Source organism: Brienomyrus brachyistius, chromosome 10 (assembly GCF_023856365.1).
Source record: "Brienomyrus brachyistius isolate T26 chromosome 10, BBRACH_0.4, whole genome shotgun sequence".
NCBI classification, from domain to species: Eukaryota; Metazoa; Chordata; class Actinopteri; order Osteoglossiformes; family Mormyridae; genus Brienomyrus; species Brienomyrus brachyistius.
The window spans coordinates 19,236,427-19,257,400 of record NC_064542.1 but is presented as its reverse complement, the minus strand read 5'-3'; the positions used below and the strand labels follow the sequence as shown (position 1 = coordinate 19,257,400).

Sequence of the window (20,974 nt, the reverse complement as noted above, 5' to 3'; positions counted from 1 at the left end):
GGGGGCTTTATCTCTCCACATCGAGGATAAAATGGGCGCAGGTGGGTCGAAGAGGACGACGGAGGGGAGAGCTCAGCGTGTGGGGTAGCCACGGCAACCGCTCCATGCACTGTTTCCATGCCGACGGAAGTCCCCCCCCCCAATCCCTCCACTCCCAACCGACAAGTACGCCGCTCAGCCTGGCGCCCCAGAGACTCTTTCCCTACCTCCACCCCCCCCCCCCCCCCCCCCCCACCTGCTGCCATGCCCCCACTTCCTGCGAGCTCCTCTAATTGTATCTGCAGTGTGGTTTTAGGGACGGCCATACTGACTGCTGTGCCTGTGAGTGAGTGGGAGGCGTGTTGCCCCTATTCACTCATCGCTGACAGCACTGTGAGCGTCGGCCGGCTTCTCTCAAGGACAGCACACTGCGAGCACCCAGCCAGCCATGCTGTTCACTCCTGTCACCTGCTCTCTGTATCCTTCTGAGGCATGAAACCCACGGCAGCCTTTCACAAGTACTTGGTACCAGCTGTCGTGGCACCAGGGGCACCGAATGCAGACGACCTCGCCGTCCAGAGGAAACACAGGGCAGAATGTGAACCCGGCAGAGGCTTGAGGCCAGAGAATTTCTTGAAAGAGGAGCACTTGACTTCCAGGGCGACGGCTGTTTCACCACACGCTGGAGCAGGCACTGCTCCGGACGCCCATGTGCCTTTCTCACACAGCTCTGTTAGGCCAGAGGAAGCAGTGCCTGACCCAGTCGCTCTTCATTTGTGGCTGTTTGCAAAACGCAGCTCTGCCCTGGCCTGCGTGTGCCCATTCAGTCTATTCCACATTCCGAGTATATCTGCGTGGGGGTGTGTTTACCATGCAAAAGCCTGCGTCTCAAGAGCCCAAGGTAGGACAATGCACACAGACAATACGCACACAAAACAAAACTTACATCCCTGCAAGTTTCAGAACAACACACACAAGTGTGCCCTCTTCGCACTCTTAAGCAACACAGACAGAAAAGCATAAAAACATCCCATAGGTATATTTAACAAAGACACATAGACAGTATGCACATATGTGAGGCTATACCCATTTACAAATAGAGAATTATATTAGAAAAAATGCTTTTCCTGGTTCTGGCCTTGGGAACAATTCCAGTGCTCAGGGAAGACTCTGCGGGCTGAGTATATGTTATGGTGAGCATTGTGTGTGCATGTGTTTGTGGAGTATGCACATGTGCCTGTCAGTGTCTTCTCCCTTGCTCCTTGTATTGTATGACAACTTTATCAAAATGAAATTAGACCGAGCATCCCCGTCTCCCCCATGTTTATGAGTGCACCGTCTGGTTCTAGCATTCCCCCATCTACCCAATCAGTTGGGCTGGCTTGGATGCTAATTGAATTGGGCTGGAGGTCTAATTCTAATCTGCAGCAGATGGCCTGGGCATTCCTATGTTCGACAGCAAGAGCCAGAACCTACCCCTGAAACTCAAGACTAGTCATACAAACACTAGATGGCAGTATTGCACTTTGCGCTATATTATAGGGACAAGAGCTTGATCTTCTGAAGAAGTAATTAAGACTCAAATCAATAGCATTTATAACTGGTTCAGCTCCACCTGCCTTACATTATTTAGCTCTGGTGCAGCATCCTGAACTGCAATCTGACACTAAACTAATTAATTATCTTTATAACTAAATATTTCTACACAAAATGTAATAATAAGATGAAAGACACAGCTTCTGCTCATACAGCTGTGCTTAAGATCAAAGTAAGTTGCAAAACTGTCTGAGTATCTTGCTGGCGAGTACCCTGAGTGAGTGTGACTGTCTGAGTACCCTGACTGAATGTGAGTGTCTGAGTATCCTGCGGGTGTACCTGTGTGAGTACCCTGATTGAGTGTGTATGAGTACCCTGCGTGAGTGTGACTGTCTGAGTACCCTGACTAAATGTGAGTTTGAATGCCAGTGTGTACTTGTGCTGGCCCCCTGTGTAAATGAGTATCAGTGTCTCTGTGAGCATGAGTGTGGCAGGCTGCCCTCTCTGGCCAGCGGGTGGCACAGACAAAGCTCTAAGTCTTTAGGAGGTGTTGCAGGTGATTTTCTGGGCCACCAGCCTCAGTAATTCCAAGCTGTCGTCTTCACTGAGAGGCCACAAACTGGATCGTCTACCTCGGGGCCACTTAGGGGAAGACAGGCCTTCAGAAACAGACAGCGATCATTACTTGACTTGTAGCTGGCTTTCCTCTGTGAATAAGCCCCTTTGCACATCTTCGTGCTTTCAGAAAGGCTGGTCCTTTGCAACTTGAGTTTAATCATCTCACAGTGCAACCAATGTAAGTGATTTTCCTCAGCTGCTAAAAAACACCTGGCCTGGGCCTTGCTTGTCGCTGGGAGACACACAGTGTGGGCTTTAGACAGCCTGACATTTGGTGCTTCTGGCATTAAAAGGGAAATCATCTAAACTAGAGTTTAAAAAAAAATCAAAGAACATTAAAAAATAAAGAATTACGTGATCTTTGTGATTTTTGGCCTCAGCTTTGAATGGCTGTGGAAACCAAAAAATTGTACACGGTTGGGAGACACAGAAACTAAATAACAAAAATAAAATAAGATGAGAGGGGAACTTGTGAGGGTAGGCAGAGAGAGGGAGAGAGAGAGAGAGAGAGAGAGAGAGAGAGAGAGAAAAGACCTGATGGAATTTCTCTGCCTACACAAATCCCCATTTTAACAGGAAGCCGGATTCATCAAGAAACACATCCTCTGCCGAAAACAGGGATTTGCAGCCCTATAAATAGGCGTGGAGATTGGCGTGCAGAAAAGGGCCCTGTGTAAGCCCTGGCTGGCACGCGGCGTGCATCTCTGTGCAGCGACCTGACGGGCACACGCAGGTGGGTGACACTCAGAGGAGGGCTGACAGCCTCAGGCAGGGAGGGCCGCTTTTATGCCTGACACCGTGTGACCCGCCGCGCTGCTCACAGGCTTAAATCCCCACTTAGCGGCACCCAGCACACCCTCACGTGCTCATTCGCTGATTCTCCCAGCCGGGCAGCAGCAGCGACACACATGCACTGTCACGCACGTACGACTGCTCACGTGCAGGTATGGATACCCGAAGAATCTCTCTCTCTCTCTCTCTCTCTCTCTCTCTCACACACACACACATGCACACACACACACACACACGCAGGCATAGGTTAGTAATTATATCTTTAGAAAGACTCTCCATTCATTTCTATGGTGAGAACTCTAATCCCAACATAAAACATAACAACCTTAACCCCTACCCAGCCCTAACCTTAAGCAAACAAAATACATTTTTAGTTATTTGATTGCAATCCCAGGTTTTTTATTCCCCCTTTGTGGGAACTGAAAAAATTCCCCCCACAATATCAAAATAACAGGTTTTTGTCACTTCACTGGGACATTTGGTACCCATAATTAATTACATACGTGCCCATACACATACTGTCGAACAAAACAGAAACCTCCCCCCAAAAAAATACTTTGGATGCAGCCCTTCTGTAAACAATTACATGACATGACGTATTTACTTGGTAAATGGCCTTACTAAAGGGAGCCATATGAGCAGTCAGTCCAGCTCCCAAGCCCACATACGCGGGTGGTTTCCTTAAATAGCTGACACTAAGGACCCCTGGACTGCCCCAGGGTTCTGTGCTCGTATTGACCAGCCACTTCACCTTTCTGCAAAGGAGGGTCTCAAAAACAACACTGGTGTGCATTTCCCAGATGAACCCTTCGCTGAATCAAAGGTAAAATTACTTTTTTCCCAGAATGCTCTAAATGACTAAGCTCCTCATACATACAGAATAACCATAAAACCCTATTAGCAGATAATTGTTATAGAACGACACGCATGAATTAATATATTGTACTTTTGATTTAAATTAAATGCTGAAGTCAACGGTCTTGGTTTCAGGCAGGTCCATCCGAGTACACAGGCAGTCAGTTCATCAGCACCCCTGAGCATGCTAACTGCCTAAGCATGCCTGCGCCTGGCCAATTTCCCACTCTGAGAGTACAACGGAGCAAATGACTACTTAACCCTGACTGGGGAGGCGTGAGATGGCCGCTCGACCAAGTGAGCTGAAATTAGCGTAATCTGTCAGGTAGGCAAAGCCAGTTAGGTGGACATCCAATTACAGGAAATGCACTTTGCTAACGGCACAACCGGAACAGTTTCACCGGCATCATCAAGCTCATTTCACATAACGGTGTTGGATTTCCTTGCCCTTGCACACGGAAAAGGGTTTTTGATGACCTGGGTGGCAGGCGGGATGGGAGGGGACTCGTTCAGCCTATGATCACCTTAGTCAACAGTGCATGGACCTAGCAAAAATGTCTCCTGAAGTGTCACTCTTCTGTTACTAATATCACTTTAAAATATAGGACACAGAATTTAACTAATAGTAGGCTAGCTCAGTTCGAATGACCAGGTGCACAATATCGAGCCCCTTGGCACCAGCCCTCCCACTCATGACCTTTGACCCCCTGCTATGCACTCTCACCTCAGTCTGCGGTGACCCTTGTCTTTGTACAGGACGACGTCTAGGCAAATCTCCTCCCATGTCTTTGCGATGCCTTCCAGGGACTGCAAAGCCGAAGTTAAACATCACCAGCAGGGAAGGCTCAGCGATGCAAAACCGACACTGTGAAAGTCAGAGCGGCCATCTCTAGTGCAGTATTGGAACCTATGGTAAATTCGGCTAATTTGAAGTGAGCCACAGATGGAGATGATGGATCCTGTATTCGGCAGACATCCTCTGGTAAGCAGAGAGTACTTTGCCTCAGTTAAGAACGAGAAAAAAACGAAGAAATCTTTCTCCTATTACATTTTTCACAGCAATTTCTCAATGAACTGGCTCTTTCAAACATTTGTTCTTGGCACTATTCAGATCAGTGCTTGCTAATATAACCTGAGTGGATGCCATCAGCTGTGAGCTATGCATGGGAGGACTGCAATAAATGACTAGGCAGGAGACTGCCTGCAAACGCCAGCCAAAGGCACACAAGCAGGCCCTGCAACAGACCCAGGAACAGGCCAGAGAACAGGCTGGGACTCGAGGCGCTGTATCCGAAACAAATTAAACACAGTATTGATCCCCTGTTCCCCCATCCCTCTGCTACTGCTGGAGCTGTGGCCTGGCTCGTCCCAGGGAGGCAGGCGCCGAATCACGGGATGAGCCTGTGTTCATAGTATATAGTGTCGGAAACACCAGCTGCATCCTGAAACAGAACCTTAGGAGGATGGCTGATTAGAACTGGGCATTTGGGTCGGGGGAGGGGCCTTTACCTGTTCAATTGACAGCTCTTTGCTGGCAGCCGCTGAAATCTCACTGATCTTCTCAGTGTGCTGCTCCAGGCCCAGGGCCACGATCTTCTCGAGGGTGAAATCGGCAGCTGTTTGGTCAAATGCAACTTGCACCTCATCCCTGATCTGATTCCAGTGCCTGAGCACGCGTCAACAGAAAAGGAAAGTCACCGGGTTGGTCAGGGGCGACCATGAAAACTGAGAGAGGGCCAGGGACATATGAATGGGGGGAGGCAGAGTACCAGTAGCACTGAGGGGGATAGATCATGGGGGTATGATGAGGGGTGGAGGATGGAAGATGGAGAAGTAGTGTGGGCTGTAGAGGACCAATGAGGAGTGGAGGGGAATAAAAGGCTGGGGAGCTGTGTAAGGTGGGAGGTGGAGCAGTAATATTTTCATTTGTCTGGAATAATAATCTGGGAAAAGTGTAGCATATATGCTAACATTTCATCAGTGTGTCTTCATCCAAACAGCCTGGACGTAATCCGTAGCTTAAACGAGTCCGCAGAAATGCAGCCAGCGCCAGAGCAGCTTCTAATAGTATTACATCACTGTTGTCATCCCCAGAGGAATGAACGGATTCGGACTGTCACAGATTCCTAACACAGCCGGCTGGTCAGCAGTGAGGATAGACATCTGACTTCATAAGGAACATTTATGTGCCAAAAGCTAAATGATGCACTCTCTGTAGGCGAGCTAGTGACACTCCTGAGTGCACCAAAAGACCTGCAGCAGCCAGTGGGCAGCGGGGCTGTGCACATCGGGAGAAGGCTTCTACACTGAGGGAGGGGGGTCCTGACGAAAAGTGTGCAGAGGAGTGTGGGGGGTAGAACCTGTCCCGCAAGGCTGGGTTCCTCAGGTCGCTGATAAGGGGAATGGTCCTTCTGAACAGGTCGATCTTCTTGCTGCAGGACGCCACGACTTCCCACTGCTTGTCCTGTGAGTGACACCATGAGAGGATATGACCACATGACGTCCTCCTGGCAGGGTGGCTGAGGGTGGGGGGGCGGCGGTGGTGGCGTGCCTTGAGATTACGGCTCAACTTATGCAGCTTCTTGAACAAAGCCTGGGTGGAGCTCTCCAAGCTCTCCATTTGCAGTGCGGCAAAATGCCCCACTTTCCACTGGTCCCAGTGGGCTTCCCACTGCTGGGTGATCTGCCACACCTGCTGTAGGTAGTCTAAGTCCTGAGATGGGAGGTGGGGGGGGGGGAGGCAAGGAGAAAGACAAAAAGCAAGGAGAGAAAGAGGCTTTTTTCAGTCCATGCACTGAAAATGCGAAGTTTCTCACAGTAGGGAGGTAACAGGAACAGCTGGACCTGCAGTGCCAATATCGACATTAGTGCTGTAGGTTTACTTGTAAAGGAGCTCTCAGCCAGCATCTCAATGCACACATGACAAGTCTCACGTCATCGAAAGCCACAGGAACCCCCGCAACCCCTCCCCCCCCCAGCTGCTTCCACAGGCATGGTGCTGCTGACCTTATCCAAGCTCTGTATGTCCTTGGAGGGGGGCTGCTCGATGCCGAAGATGCTCAGGCCCTGCCGGATGGAGCTCTCCTCCTGCTTCAGGGCATGGAGCTGGGCGCACAAGTCGGACACGAGCTGCAGGGCCTCGCCGGGGTTCACGGTGCTGGAGAAGGGGCCTGCATGGGCCGGGAGGACACAGTCATACACACACTGCGCACACACACATGGATTCACATAAAGCAGGCATGCACACACCGATATGCTGAGTGTGCCTGCCCACATGACTCATGCTGTACTAATATGGATACTGTTATAAGATGCTCTCAATATGTCCCCAGTAAGAGATGTCAGGGCTGTGTGGCGAGGAAGAGGAGGAGGAGGAGGCATGAGCTACACTGCGGTGTATGTAATGAGCGGTGGGGCTGTAGCCCAAAAGGCGAGCTCCCGGCGTCGTCGCAGTTGCATGCCAGCTTTGATTTCCGAGCTATCTGATCTCCGGCACGGCCTGCGCCCTGTGCCGACATACTCTGGTTGCCGCCAGCAACTGACCACAACTTTGAAGCACAAAAAGCTGGGGGCGCATGGGGAGCACTTAACGCCTGCTGCCACACCCTGCCATCCTGTTTCTCTCGTGAGACAGCAGACTCATGAACTGACCTGGAGTCATGGCGGGGGGGGCGGTACGGGGGGGCAGAGGATATGGACCCAAGCGTGGCTTGTGGACGGTTTGACAGTGACGGTAATAAACACGTGTTCTGTACCTCCAAGGAGCTTCACGCAGGTATGCTTCAGCTTATCATGCCCTTCATCAGACAAAAAAACATATTTATTATTCCGGCCGACCGCCTTCTGGCCTTTTCAAATCAGCGACTGCTCTGGCCTGAAACTCGATATTAAGACTGTACAATCATAAATCTTCAGACGTGTTTAGATGCGAGCGTACGAACCACAGGGAAAAAAAAATTATAATAATTTGATTTCAGCGTCATGAAGACAGCCTGTACCCCGCTGTTCGCGGGAACAAAGTGACACTGAGAGAAAAATAGAGGGGAGAGAGAGAGAGAGGGAGCGAGGAGGGAGCGAGCGAGTGGAGCGAATGGTGGGAGGAGAGGAGAGAGAAGAAAGTAGGACAGGAGGTTTGTCCTCTTTGAAATGTTTTGGCGCAGCATGTCTTTGTTTCGTGTTGCGAGGTTAGGAAACGGGAGCGTTTTCAATCTCATTTCCGAAGCAAACTGAAAAAAACACCACCACCCGAAGTAGCGCAAAAGGTAAATAATTGTGGTCGTGCAAAGGGACGGGCGTGCTTCCTTCAACTGTGTGCTACCAAGCTAAGGTGAGACAGCTCTGCACAACAATCTTCTACAGGCATCCCTGTGCTGGGGCGACAGCTGGTGCTGACAGTTTCATAAACAGCATCAGTATAAACCATGCATGTTCCAACCTCTTATCCAGTACAATGAGCCTGGAGCCTGTCCCAGGCTGCACAGGGCAGGGGACGCCCGCAAGGGGATGCCGGTGCGTGGCACAGCACTCACGTACTCCCACGCACACTATGGTCGATGCAGAGATGCCAGTTTGCCTAACTGCGTGGCTTTGTACTGGAGCAGGGAACCGGAGTACCCAGAAGACACCCACACAACACAGGGCGAAGCTGCCAACCCACCGGCATTCAAAGCCCCAGTCCCGCGCTTGTGTGGTGACAGTGCGGGCCGAGCCAGCACACTTCTCTGCATCCCTACAACATTAATCACTATAATACCAAAGTGCAGGCATAGATCTGGTAGCCCAGGCACAGGATCAGTGAGCTCTGGGGAACACGACACGACCCCCTAGTCTCTAAGCACTGGCATAAGGTCGGTGGTGATGCGGCTCCATGCAGCTCTGCGCCTCCTGCACCGCTGTGTACATGCGTGTATGTTAGGACAGGCCGCGGCATGTGCACAAACAGTAATTGCTGGTTTGTGTTTTTCTATGTGTCTGTCCACAAGCAAGCAGAATCTGTACTGCCTGTCACCATGTGACTATGCTGCATTATTGGGCACCTGCGGAATTAAAGTCCTGGGTGATGGCCTGCATCTTCTTCTTAAACTCCTCCGCTGAGAAGATAAGGCCACTTTTGAACCTTTCCTTATGTTCCTTCAGCATGAGGTCACTGTCAGTCAGGACCTGCTGGAACCAAACCCACTGTCCATTCAGGGCTTCCAGCATCTCCTGATCCTGTAAGAGGAAGAGGAAGCTGAACACTCCAGTGTCCTGCTTGCTTTGATCCTGACGCGTGACTTTGCATGCGCATGTGTTTGTGCGCCACTGTGACTCACATCCTGGTCCACAGTGACTTCATACTTCTCCAGGATGGCAAACTGCTCGTGGATGGGGAGGATCTGGCTCTCAGTCTTGGCCAGGTCTCCTTGCAGAATCTCCAGCAGTTTTAAGCTTTCCTCCAGCTCTGTCAGACTCTGAGGGGGCTGACTCAGCCTGGAAGCAACACAGACAAGCAACAGACACTCTGAAACACTAGCACACACACACACACACGCGCACACACACACACACACACACACACACACACACACACACACACAGTGTATAGCACACTGACAGTATGTAACACACATATGCACAGTGTATGACACACCCACAGTGTATAAAACACAAACAGTGTATAACACACTGACGGTTGATGTGTGACACACATACACACGCACAGTGTACAACACATTGACAGTCAGTATATCACAGACATGCATCTTTAACAAATGTGAAGTCAGTAACACACACAATCAGTATGTGATACACACACAGTGTATGACACACACACACGCACAGTGTATAAAACACTGACAGTCAGTATGTAACACATACACATGCACAGTGTATAACACACTGACAGTCACACTGACTGTGACACTCACTGACTGTGACACACATTCATAGAGTATAATATACTCATATTCAGTATGGTACACGCAGTGACACGCAAAATTCCCCCAACGCAGTACACAGTGAGACCAACCTATGGGTGCTGTCCTGCAGGAAGGCGTGCAGCTGGCGCAGGCGTCCGCAGGCCATCTGCCTGAGCAGCTGGGTGAACTTGGCCTGCCACTCGTTGCAGTGCTGCAGCAGCGAGAACTTGAGCAGGGAGCAGTCCATCAGCACGAACTGCACACTCAGCACTGTCTCCTCCTTCTGCACGTTGTTCGCCACCTCCGTATACCTGTGCACCATCGACACCCCACACTCGTCTCCTTTTATCTCATCTGACGTGCATCTCATCCCCTCAACGGCATCCGAATTGTCTGCCTCTCACTCAATTGCAACTTCTAAGAACCAGGATTGGACCCACAACTACTGCACGCAAGCCACAGGCGAGGTGTATTATGGGTTCGATTCGAGTGTTGAATCCCCTGTCGGCTAGTCACCGGGCAATGTCGGCGTCAAAAGATGACACGGGGGGATTGAGGCGCTGATAGCGGCGGATGAAGTGGTCCTTGTTGATCTCCCAGATCTCTCGGTACTTATCCCAGGTCTTCAGGTAGGTGTGCAGATGTGCAGTGCTGGCAGCTAAACCCGCCGCAATGGAGGACTGAATCTTACAGATTTCCTCATCTTGTTCTGAGGTCACAGACGGGACAGAGAAGAGAACAAAAACTCGTCACCTTTCTCCAGCACATCCTCAGGTGTCTGCAACCTACTCAATAAAAAGATGGCAGACTGGATGTTGGTTGTATTTTTAGTGTTTGACTGACAAAACCTGCAGGAATACAGAAACCATGAGACGGGTTTGCCCACATGTGCTGAGTAGGATGACAAAAACCGAGCAAAATGCAGGAAGGACAACAGGAGGATCAGGTGTGAGGAGATGTAGGACAACAGTGGCAAAATAAGAAGGTAGGAGAGATGTATGGAGAAGCACAGTCAAACTAAGGGAGGTATAGCTGGAGTAGAGACACAGAAAGACCGATAAAGATGTAGGAGGAGGAGCACAGGAATGGGTAGTCTGAAGAGGATGTAGGAGGAGCAGATGAATGGATAGACTAAAGAGGATGGAGGAGGAGCAGATGAATGGATAGACTGAAGAGGATGGAGTAGGAGCAGATGAATGGATAGACTGAAGAGGATGGAGGAGGAGCAGATGAATGGATAGACTGAAGAGGATGGAGGAGGAGCAGATGAATGGATAGAGTGATGAGGATGTAGGAGGAGCATGGGAATCAGCAAACGAGTATGAAAAAGGAGCACTGGAACAGATAGACCAATGAGGGTATAGGCCTGCAGAACAGTTATAGGGAAACCAATGAAGGTGAAGGAGGAGCAGTGATAGAAAGAGAGAGACGAGGGTGTAGAAGTGGAGCAGAGGAACAGACAGACCAATGAGGATGTGGACTGGCTCCTTTTGAGAGCGCTGGTGAGTTAGCAGGTCAGGCAGGCGCTTGAACACAGAAACTGCGCTGATGAGCTGACTGCTGACGCTGGTCACTATGTGGGCCAGCTTCTGCAGTGTGGGAGAGAACTCTACCTGCACGGCGACAACATGCACATACAAAACTATCCAGCGGGTCTGCACGCACACGACACATCAACTTACAGATCCTTTCAAATGAAAAGCAGTCTGAAATGTCTCTGCCTAATAAGCAGTGAATATGCAGTGCTTTTGACAGGAAAAAAGGCAGCGACCTTCATCCAGCGCAGCACTCGATTTCATAAACAAGAGAAAACTAGATGCACCATGTCTCCCTAAAGTACACAAATGGCAAAGAATTTATATCAGTTTTATAATCCTCAAACCTCTGCTCACAATAAACACATCAATCAAATTAAGGGGTAAGAAGGAACATGTAAGTGGGACAAGAACAAACAGTTCCGTTCCATTTTCTTTCCTTATTATCTGTGTGTTTTCTGCAAACCCGTGTTTTCTGCAAAACGGTGTGTTTTCCGGCCGCTTTATGCAGCTTCGCTGGTGTTCACCAAACCCAAGGCCTCGTGTGAATGTACAGGAATGCACGCGTGACGTGTCTGCTGCTTGGGTGGCACCTGCGGGAGGGAGCCGGCCGACTCCTGCAGCAGCACCACTTGCACCTTGAACAGGGGGCTGGGCATCATCTTGCTGTCACCATTGATGGCCTTGGAGAGCTCCTGCAGGGACTTTTTGACATTGAAGCGTAGCGCGTTCTCCACCATGAGGTCCATCTTCTCTGTGTAGGAGACCCAGTGCTGCTGGACCTGGGGAGTGCGCACACGCTTGCAAACGTCAGACTTACGTACACTCGTACGGGGTTGCCAGCTCTCATGCATCTGGTGTGACACTCGTGCTTTCAGACTCTCGTGCTCATGCAAGAACTCTTACAGCAAATCTATATTATTCCATGATAAATCTAAAATTAGCTACATCAAAAGCATTAGAGCAGTTTGAAAACCCTACGGACTGTTTACAAGGTAATAAAACTGTTGCGCACATATAAATGCATTTGCAGACTAAAATTGAAAATCTCACTCCAGCCAGCTGACCAAAGATGGCAACCTTGTTCTTAACCCTCCTCCATAATGTGGGCAGATCTCCTCCATGCTGTTGCACCCAGTGAGTAAAGGGCCTCCAGAAGCAGGACTTTGATGCCACCCAGCTGGCTCACACTAAGTGGACTTGGAGAGAGATAAAGAGCCAGCTAGGCGGAGCGAAAGAGGAAGGAGAGGCTGAGATCGGAACTGCCGCTTTTACTCCTTTTGATATCTGACCTTAGTTCCTCTCCCTTTCTCTTCACTGTCCGGTCTGCTTGAGAGCGTTATTTTTAAAGTGCTACAGTCTTGAGTTAATGTTCTACTTTTGTAATAAATGAGTTTCTATAACCCTGTGTCTTTAGCAGCTTCTGTTCTGATTTTATATCACCCTATAACTGGCCCCAAAATACACCCATAGCCACAATCATTTATCTGTCAGCCCAGCGTCCAACTGCTCATGCAGTGCAGGGTTGTGGGCCAGGGGCCAACCCCAAGCAGCACAGGGCACAAGGCGGAGAAATGTTCTGGACAGGGTGGCAATATCTCGGGAGCGCATGCACACCATGGACATTTTAGAGATGCCAATTCTCCTACACCACCTAATGTCTTTGGCCTGTGGGAGGAAACCTGAAGGAGACTTGCATAACATGGGGAGAACATTCAAACTGCACTTAGAGAATGTGACACACACTAGGCATGGAGTCACTGCAACATGACATGCATACACATACAAGCAAAAATATAGATACGAAATTCTCTCTCTCTCTCTCTCTCTCTCTCTCTCTCTCTCTCTCTCTCTCTCTCTCTCTCTCTCTATATCTCTCTATATCTCTATATCTCTATATCTCTCTATATCTCTATATCTCTCTATCTCTATCACATATACACTTGCACAATCCACAGTCTTTATGGGGACCGTCCATTCATTTCTATGGGCATAACCTGAATCTCAACAATGACAACCTTAACCCCTACCCAACACTAACCGTAAACATGAGTAGCAAAACAAAATGCAAGATTTTTTTAGTTTTTCGATCGGATTCACAGATTTTTATAAAATTAAGTTCATGCTTACGGGGACCGAAAAAGTGTCCCCACAAAGGATTGAATTACAGGTTTTATAACATTGTGTGGAAATCTGGTCCTCACAATATAATAATTACAAAAACAGACAGACAGACAGACACTAATTTCTAAAAAAATGAATAACAGGTGTGTAATCACATTTTGGGAACATTTGGTCCCCACAGTGTGATATACAGGTAACCCACACACACTGACACACACAGACCTCAGGTCCATCATTGCAGAAGGTCTTATGCAAGCAGCCCAAGATGGACACGACGCTGTCGTGAGTGCTGCAGAGCCTCTGCAGCTGGGCCTGCTGGTGGCCGTGCTGCTGGGCTGAGAAATCAAGCTCCCCATACACCGTCCTCCCGTCCAGACACACCAGCAGCAGCTCCCGCATCCTCTGACAGGCACGCGCTATGCTCTGGGTCGCCGCGCTATACTCGTCCATGATGAGCTGCACCTGGGGGAGGGTATGAGAGGATGCGTGTGGGGGCCAAGGGTGTGTGGGGGAGGATGGGGAGAGTACCAAACACGGGGAGGTGGGGGGGGGGGGGGGGTAAACACAGAGAGATACAGAGAGAGGAAATGGAGGACTCTTTTTCAAATCTCCGCAGCTAGGAGCCTCGTGTTTATTCTCCTCTCGGTCTCGGGTAATCCGAGGCTGCATTTCTCACAGTGAGTGCATCTTGTAAACAAGGCCGCTCCATGAGAATGGGGCAGCCTGCACTCAGAGATGACACGTGGCGCCCGGCCTGACCGTATCTGTCCCGGACCTGCTGAGCTGCCGCCCCCCCCCCCCCCCCCACCATTTCCCAGCTGAGCCCCATTATCTCCATCTTCATAATTTCTCTGCGTGAGGCCCTGCTTCATCAAATGGGCCTTGGAGATTGCGGAGGCAGGCTGGTCTCTTTGAAGCACTTTAGATCCCGTAAAGATTTTCCGACAAGTGAAAGACTACGAGCTCCTGGGTTTGACTTGATTGATCTGGACACTGACTAGAAACAAACTTGATTTATATACCCAGGAGGAAGCGGTTGCAATACCTGGAAACAAATGTTAGCGCACGCTGTGAACCTTGAACTGTCATTCTCAAGCTGTGTCCACATGTTACTTATATCCTTGGCTCCAGCTTTAAGGTTTTTTTTTATTCGTATTCATTTTTTACCTCAGGAGTACTTTTTCCTGTGACTGTATATTTTTCGGGAATGCCTGTTAGTATGCCTTCCCGGCATCTGCTCAATCTTGCTATTTTGTTTAAAATTTTCAAAATATTCAAAAGAACACAGTTTTCTTATACCTTTTTGTTCCATTTCACAAAGAGACCATCTCCTTTTTATTGTACTGACTTCATGTGAACTTCTTTAGGAAATCCTTTGTGATAGGCAGAGATTCTGGATGATACAGCAAATGAATGTTCTGTGAAACATATCACTACATGTCGGTGTATGGAAATGTATTAACACTTGTACAATAGTATATTTCCCACAATCCTCATGGATAAACCTAAGGTATACCTGCAGGTCACATGACTAAATAAAACTGTGACTGTAAGTCACTGGAGATTATACCAAATAATGTAGAGCAGATTACTTTTCTTGATGGTTCGTAATTATTGTATAATTACTTACACTTAATTAAAGCAGCCGCAGCCCTGCTGACCCCACAAAGCGTCCTTACAAAGTAAGCCGAGGTGACTTACAGTTTACCCAGTATACCCAGTGTCTAGCTGCTCTCACCTTGCTGGTGTACAGGCAGCAGTCACTGATGAAAAAGCCGGATGCCCCTTTGGATGACCACATGAGCGTAGAGAGACCGGGCTGAAACTTCCTATCCAGGATACGGATGCGCTCCCGGAACAGAGCCAGCTCATCCTCGGAGAGCTTGCTGATGATCCTGCCGATGGAAAGCCAGCCAGCCTCCCTGAGCATGTCACATGGCAGGTGGCAGGATGAGCCTTAACGTGTGCGAATGTGGCACGGTTGCCCACCTGTTGTACTCGCGTACCACCAGCCGGACGCTCTCTCGCAGCGTGCGCAGCTCTTCCCTGTGCTGGTACACATCCAGCACATAGTGGGGGGCCTCAAACTGTAGCCACTCCCAGTAGTGGATCTCACTGAACATCTCCAGTAGGTCCCTGGGACACAGAAGAGTCACTCGCGGTGGCTGCAGGATGCATCGACCCCCGACAGGCTGTGTGCACCAGCTTCAAATTGACGTTAAAATGTGTTTAAAAGGCAGTGTGCAGCCTACAGTGCGTATGGTGCGGATTATGTGTTTGTGTGTGTCGGTACGTGGCGGGGATTACGGACTTGTCAAAGTTGATGTCCATCATTCCAGCCATCTCCTTGCAGCGGACCATGAGTGGCTGGTCCAGTCTCTTCAGGTTCTTCCTGTTCAGGCTCTGGCTCCACTCGCTGAAGATCTTGCGCACCATCTCGTCCAGTGTCTGCACCAGCTGTGCATATTCCAGGTTGACTTTCTTCCTGCTGTCAGTCTGGGGCATGAAATGGGCACTCTGCAATGCCTGCAGTGGCACACAGAGAGGAGGGGAGGCAGACAGGCAGGTTCTGTACTGGTTCTTGTCGGAGGTGCTTGGCCTTGGGCCGGGACTCAAAAGCACCACGCAATGGGATTCCAAGGAAGTCTGCCTACCATATATGGGAAGTGCTTTGGTAAATAGAAGTTGTTCTACTACTCATGTTTTGCTGTACTCAGACACATGCTGTAGTATTTTCTTTGGCTTGGAGTCCCTGGAGAGATCTTTCCAGCTGCCGTAAGGATGACGGCAAACAGTCTTATATTCAAAAACGATCAAAGGCGGAGTTGATGGGGAAGAGGAGAAACGCCATGATCAACTATCACAGGCTCTGTGAGATGCGTGTGCTTTTAAAGGAAGTGGATTTGGGGCGGCATTTAAAAACATCCCTCTCTGTTGCGTTATTAGCGATTCCTAGCATAGCGTGAGACGACATTTTAACTTACCATAATTCTCTTAATTGGCGTTAAGTTTCTGTCTGTGGTAATTAGACTGAAACAAACCAGATAACATGTCCACCAACACTGTACAAAGAGTCATTAGTCAGCTTTGGCAGAGCGTCTGCTTAGTGACTTTCCCCGTAGCAATTAGCTTAGCAAATCCAAAACCATTCTAACACATATTTGTGGGAAACTGCAGACCCATTTTTGCTGCAGTATTTATAGATATACGTAGGAGGGAAAAAAAATCTGTCTTACTGGGAATTACACATACACAGAGGGACCTGGAAACTTGAGCAGAATGCAGCATATGGCAAGCTAACACCTAATTGTTATCAGCAAAAAATTACAGACTTAGTCCGTCTTAACATCTTCCTGCAGAAATGAGTCATGATCAAGATACTTCATGAGTAAACCCAGGTTTTCACATGAACCCTTCTATAATACTGTAAGCTAAATCCTGCAGTAATCCTCATTCCTCAGCGCAGCCCTCTGGTCCTGACAGGCTCTGAGGCATCCAAACCCCTGTCGGAGTCGCTTTTGGGCTGCCATGGCCAAGGACAGCCCACGGAGCCTTCTCTACTGAGGCATTGTGGGAGGTGTTCCGAGGCGTCACAACACCGTCGGTCAAACATATTCGCCAGATTATCAGCACTGCTGTGGCAAGCTGACGCCAGCCGTATGAAGCTTCTGTTTTGGTAAACAAAGCCCTTTAATTATCTTATCGTAGCTAATTAGCGAAAATGGCAGCTGCCAGACGTAGCACTTGGATGGTTTCAGAAATCAAGACTAATAAACTGTCAATCAAAGAAAGGAACAACATCACAGCTAGAGGATACTGCGGGTAACAGTGTGGTCTCTGTCGTCTTGCTAGACTTTGTGATCAAATGCAATATTCATTTAATATGTATGTTTGTTAGAGATGTTGAAGTGTTTATCTTCATGCCGCAAGCCAATGAAAATACTCAAACGGAAGAAATAAAAGGAGGAAACGTCTTCCATCCAGGCTGGCTCCATATTTGCTCTGTGTTGTCTATCACAGCTGCCATTCTCAATGAGACATGCCCATTTATGTGTTCATCTCATACATTAATAATCTTTACTTCTAGTATCCATTTGTATTATGTTTCGGTTTATATTTCCATGAAATAATTTCTTCTATATTTTCTATAATATGACAAAATGTTAAACACAGATATCCTTGCTATATCCATCCATCCATGCATTTTCCAAACCGCTTATCCTATTGGGTTGCGGGGGATCCGGAGCCTATCCCGGAAGCAATGGGCACGAGGCAGAGAACAACCCAGGATGGGGGGCCAGCCCATCGCAGGGTTCCTAGCTATATCTTCCTTTAAATTTATGTCAAAGCTCCCTGTGATGATGTTGTACAGGTCGCCTACCTCCGCTGGCCTCCCGATGCGTCGCCGCAGGCAGCGTGCCAAGTATGCCCGGCCGGCATGCTGGGGCATGTGGGCCGCTCTCTGCATCTCCCTGTTGCTCAGCTCCTCATTCACCAAGTGCAGCTCCTTGCTGAAGAGGCTGTACACATCTTCTGTCTTCCTGTCGATAGTACGCTTGATTGCCTAGGTGGGGAAGGTTCTGGCTGCTATATTATATACTCAGGCAGTGCATGTCCCAACGACAGGATGTGCTATAATTTGATACTCAGACTGAGAAATGGATCACAGGAGAAGATGAGATGCTTCAGGATCAACTATAACTCCTAAAGAGTGTAAGTGACCACCTGAACCCTACATGTACAATCCGATTTCCAAAAAAACTGGGACGCTGTGTAAAATGTAAATAGAAACACAATGCAAATCATAAAAGCCAATTTTTAACTGAAAATAGAACAAACACAACATATCAAATGCTGAAACTGAAAAAAAAAATTACTGTTTTATGACAAATATATGCTCATTTTGAATTTGATGCCAGTAACATGTTTCAAAAAAGTTGGGACAGGTTTACCATTGTGTTACATCACCTCTTCTTTTAACAACACTCTGTAAATGTTTGGGAGCTGGGGAGACCAGTTGCTGGAGTTTTGAAAGTGAAATGTTGTCCCATTCTTGTCTGATATAGGATTTCAACTGTTCAGCAGTTCAGGCTCCCCTTTGTCGTATGCTTTGTTTCATGATGCACCAAATGTTGTCAGTGGATGACAGGTCTGGACTGCAGGCAGGCCAGTCTAGCAGCCGGACTCTTCTACTATGGAGCCTTGCTGTTGTAATACGTGCAGAATGCAGTTAGGCATTGTCTTGTTGAAATATTCAAGGCCTTCTCTGAAAAATGGCAGCATATGTTGTTCCCAAACTTGTATATATTGTTTAGCATTAATGGTGCCTTCCCAGATGTGAAAGCTACCCAAGCCATGGGCACTAATGCACCCCCATACCATCACGGATGCTGGATTTTGAACTTTCTGGAAGCTGGATGGTCCCTCTCCTTTTTAGCTCAGAGCACGTGGTGCCCATGATTTCCAAAAAGAATCTGAAATTTTGATTCGTCAAATGAGTTTGGGCTCAGAAAAGTCGATGGCGTTTCTGGATCATGTTCAGATATGGTTTCGTCTTTGTATGGTAGAGTTTCATCCTGCATTTGGGGATGCTGTGACATACTGTGCTCAGACAATGGTTTTTGGAAGCGTTCCTCAGCCCATGCAGTGATTCTCACTATAGAATCGTGTCTGTTTTTAATGCAGTGCTGCCTGAGGACCTGAAAATCACGGCCATCCAATATTAGTTTTTGGCCTTGTTCCTTGTGTATAGAGATTTCCTCGGATTCGCTGAATGTTTTAATGATATTATTTACCATAGATGATGAAATTTCCAAATGCTTTGTAATATTACACTGAGGAACATTGTGCTTGAACAGTTGCATAATTTGCCCAATGCAGTCTTTCACCTAGTGGTGAATCTCTCCCTATCTGCACTGCACAGAGACTTTGCCTCTCTGGGAGGCTCTTTTTATCCCCAGTCATCTTGCTGACCTGTTGCCAATTAACCTAATTAGTTGTGAGATAATCAACCAGGTGTCTTATTTTAGCATTACACTCTTCTAGTCTTTTGTTGCCGCTGTACCACCTTTTGTGAAACGTGTTGCCGGTATCAAATTCAAATTGAGCATATATTTGTTATAAAACAATAAAACTTTTCAGTTTCAATATTTACTTTGTTGTCTTTGTTCTGTTTTCAGTTAAATGTGGGTTGATATAATTTGCACATCATTGAATTCTGTTTTTATTTAAATTTTACGCAACGTCTCAGCTTTTTTGGAATTGGGGCTGTACATAAATGACGAAAGATGCCTTAATAAATGCAAGTGGCCACCCCAACCCTAACCCTCATGTTAGTGACTGCAGACTGTGCAGGTGGTGGGCCATGTGGTATCGGGACAGACCTCTCTGTCAGCCAGGTCCTGGAACACATCAAGCAGCCAGACCCCTTCCTCTACTGATCTGACTGTTTCGAAGCCTGTGTTGATCAGGTCCTGCATCATCACCTCGAGGTCCTTCACCGCTGCCCGGAAGCTGTGTAAGAAGGGAGAGTGGCAGGTACACGAGAGGCAGGTGGCAGGTGTGCAGAGGGTATGGCCACATGCTGGAAGAAGGCATGTGCAACAGAATAGCTAAACCAAACACACGGTGACAGGAATGTGGGGCAGGCACAGTGCTCTCCTTAGGGACAGGGACACACACACACACACACACACACTGCATGGCAAACACACACACACACACACACACACTGCATGGCAAACACACACACACACACACACTGCATGGCAAACACACACACACACACACACAGCACGGCAAACACACACACACACTGCATGGCAAACACACACACACACGCAGCTAACAAATGTAGGGTGTTGATCACTGTGTTTTTCTTTGTGAGCACCACCACACACATGCAGACAAAAGCGCAGCTGTCTCAGCGCACCACCCTCCATGACTCCAATCCATCACAGAGATCAAAAAGGCACTGCCAGCCCCCTGCTCTGCCCCTCCCCCTCTGGGCCACTGTGAGGTGGGCAGCATCTGTCCAGCAGAGAAGCCAACCACATCAGCTGTCCTGCTCCCTATGGGTCTTCATTACTTCATTTAAATGAGTTAAATCGCCCATTTCAAAAGCTGTCGATGGCTGACCTGGAGGCTGCGCTGAGCCGGGAGACTTGAAGGTCCCAGGCAGACAGAACCCTCACAGTCACAAAGCATAGCTATAAAGCAGTACCTTGGTAACTCCATCATGTTTGCATTGTAAAATTTAAAGTTTAAGCGGCTTTGCTATTGTGTTTCCTATAAAGTGTAATAATTCCTCTGGCCATCAGGTGAAATCATTACTGGTACCCTGGTGCCTGTGGAGGGGGGGGGGGAGGCACAAACCGGTTGTGGTCATCATGCCAAAATGTGTTCTTGACATCCAGGATGGCCTTCCCTGCGCCACGAAGGGCCTGCAAGCTCCTGGTGAAGGCCGCCTCAATCTCCAGCAGTCTGCGCGTCAGCTCGAATCCCTGGCGGCCCGCAAAGCAGGGCACGGGGAGCTGGGCACCCTCCTGGCGCCGGGCAAACTGCTGCTGGCAGCTGCAGACCTGGTGGAGTGGCGAGGGTGTGGCCAGGATGCCACAGAGAGCGAGGGGGGGACAGAGC

The 20,974-nt window shown here is 48.6% G+C and overlaps 1 protein-coding gene across 1 annotated transcript in view; it reads right to left on the bottom strand.

Annotated features, from left to right (window-relative positions):
* Positions 1 to 20,974, bottom strand: part of dnah2 (dynein, axonemal, heavy chain 2) — a 94,083-nt gene that overhangs the window by 53,534 nt on the left and 19,575 nt on the right. Inside the window, exons 11-28 of the mRNA XM_049029269.1 lie at positions 20,711 to 20,916; positions 19,720 to 19,849; positions 17,718 to 17,900; positions 15,648 to 15,862; positions 15,326 to 15,472; positions 15,075 to 15,231; positions 13,559 to 13,798; positions 11,806 to 11,994; positions 11,143 to 11,290; positions 10,194 to 10,386; positions 9,788 to 9,988; positions 9,093 to 9,249; positions 8,817 to 8,991; positions 6,787 to 6,950; positions 6,332 to 6,493; positions 6,141 to 6,244; positions 5,290 to 5,446; positions 4,505 to 4,587 (exon numbers count right to left, since the gene is read on the bottom strand). Of these exons, the coding sequence (XP_048885226.1) occupies positions 4,505 to 4,587; positions 5,290 to 5,446; positions 6,141 to 6,244; positions 6,332 to 6,493; positions 6,787 to 6,950; positions 8,817 to 8,991; positions 9,093 to 9,249; positions 9,788 to 9,988; positions 10,194 to 10,386; positions 11,143 to 11,290; positions 11,806 to 11,994; positions 13,559 to 13,798; positions 15,075 to 15,231; positions 15,326 to 15,472; positions 15,648 to 15,862; positions 17,718 to 17,900; positions 19,720 to 19,849; positions 20,711 to 20,916 (3,011 nt within the window). The remainder of the gene's footprint in view (positions 1 to 4,504; positions 4,588 to 5,289; positions 5,447 to 6,140; positions 6,245 to 6,331; positions 6,494 to 6,786; positions 6,951 to 8,816; positions 8,992 to 9,092; positions 9,250 to 9,787; positions 9,989 to 10,193; positions 10,387 to 11,142; positions 11,291 to 11,805; positions 11,995 to 13,558; positions 13,799 to 15,074; positions 15,232 to 15,325; positions 15,473 to 15,647; positions 15,863 to 17,717; positions 17,901 to 19,719; positions 19,850 to 20,710; positions 20,917 to 20,974) is intronic.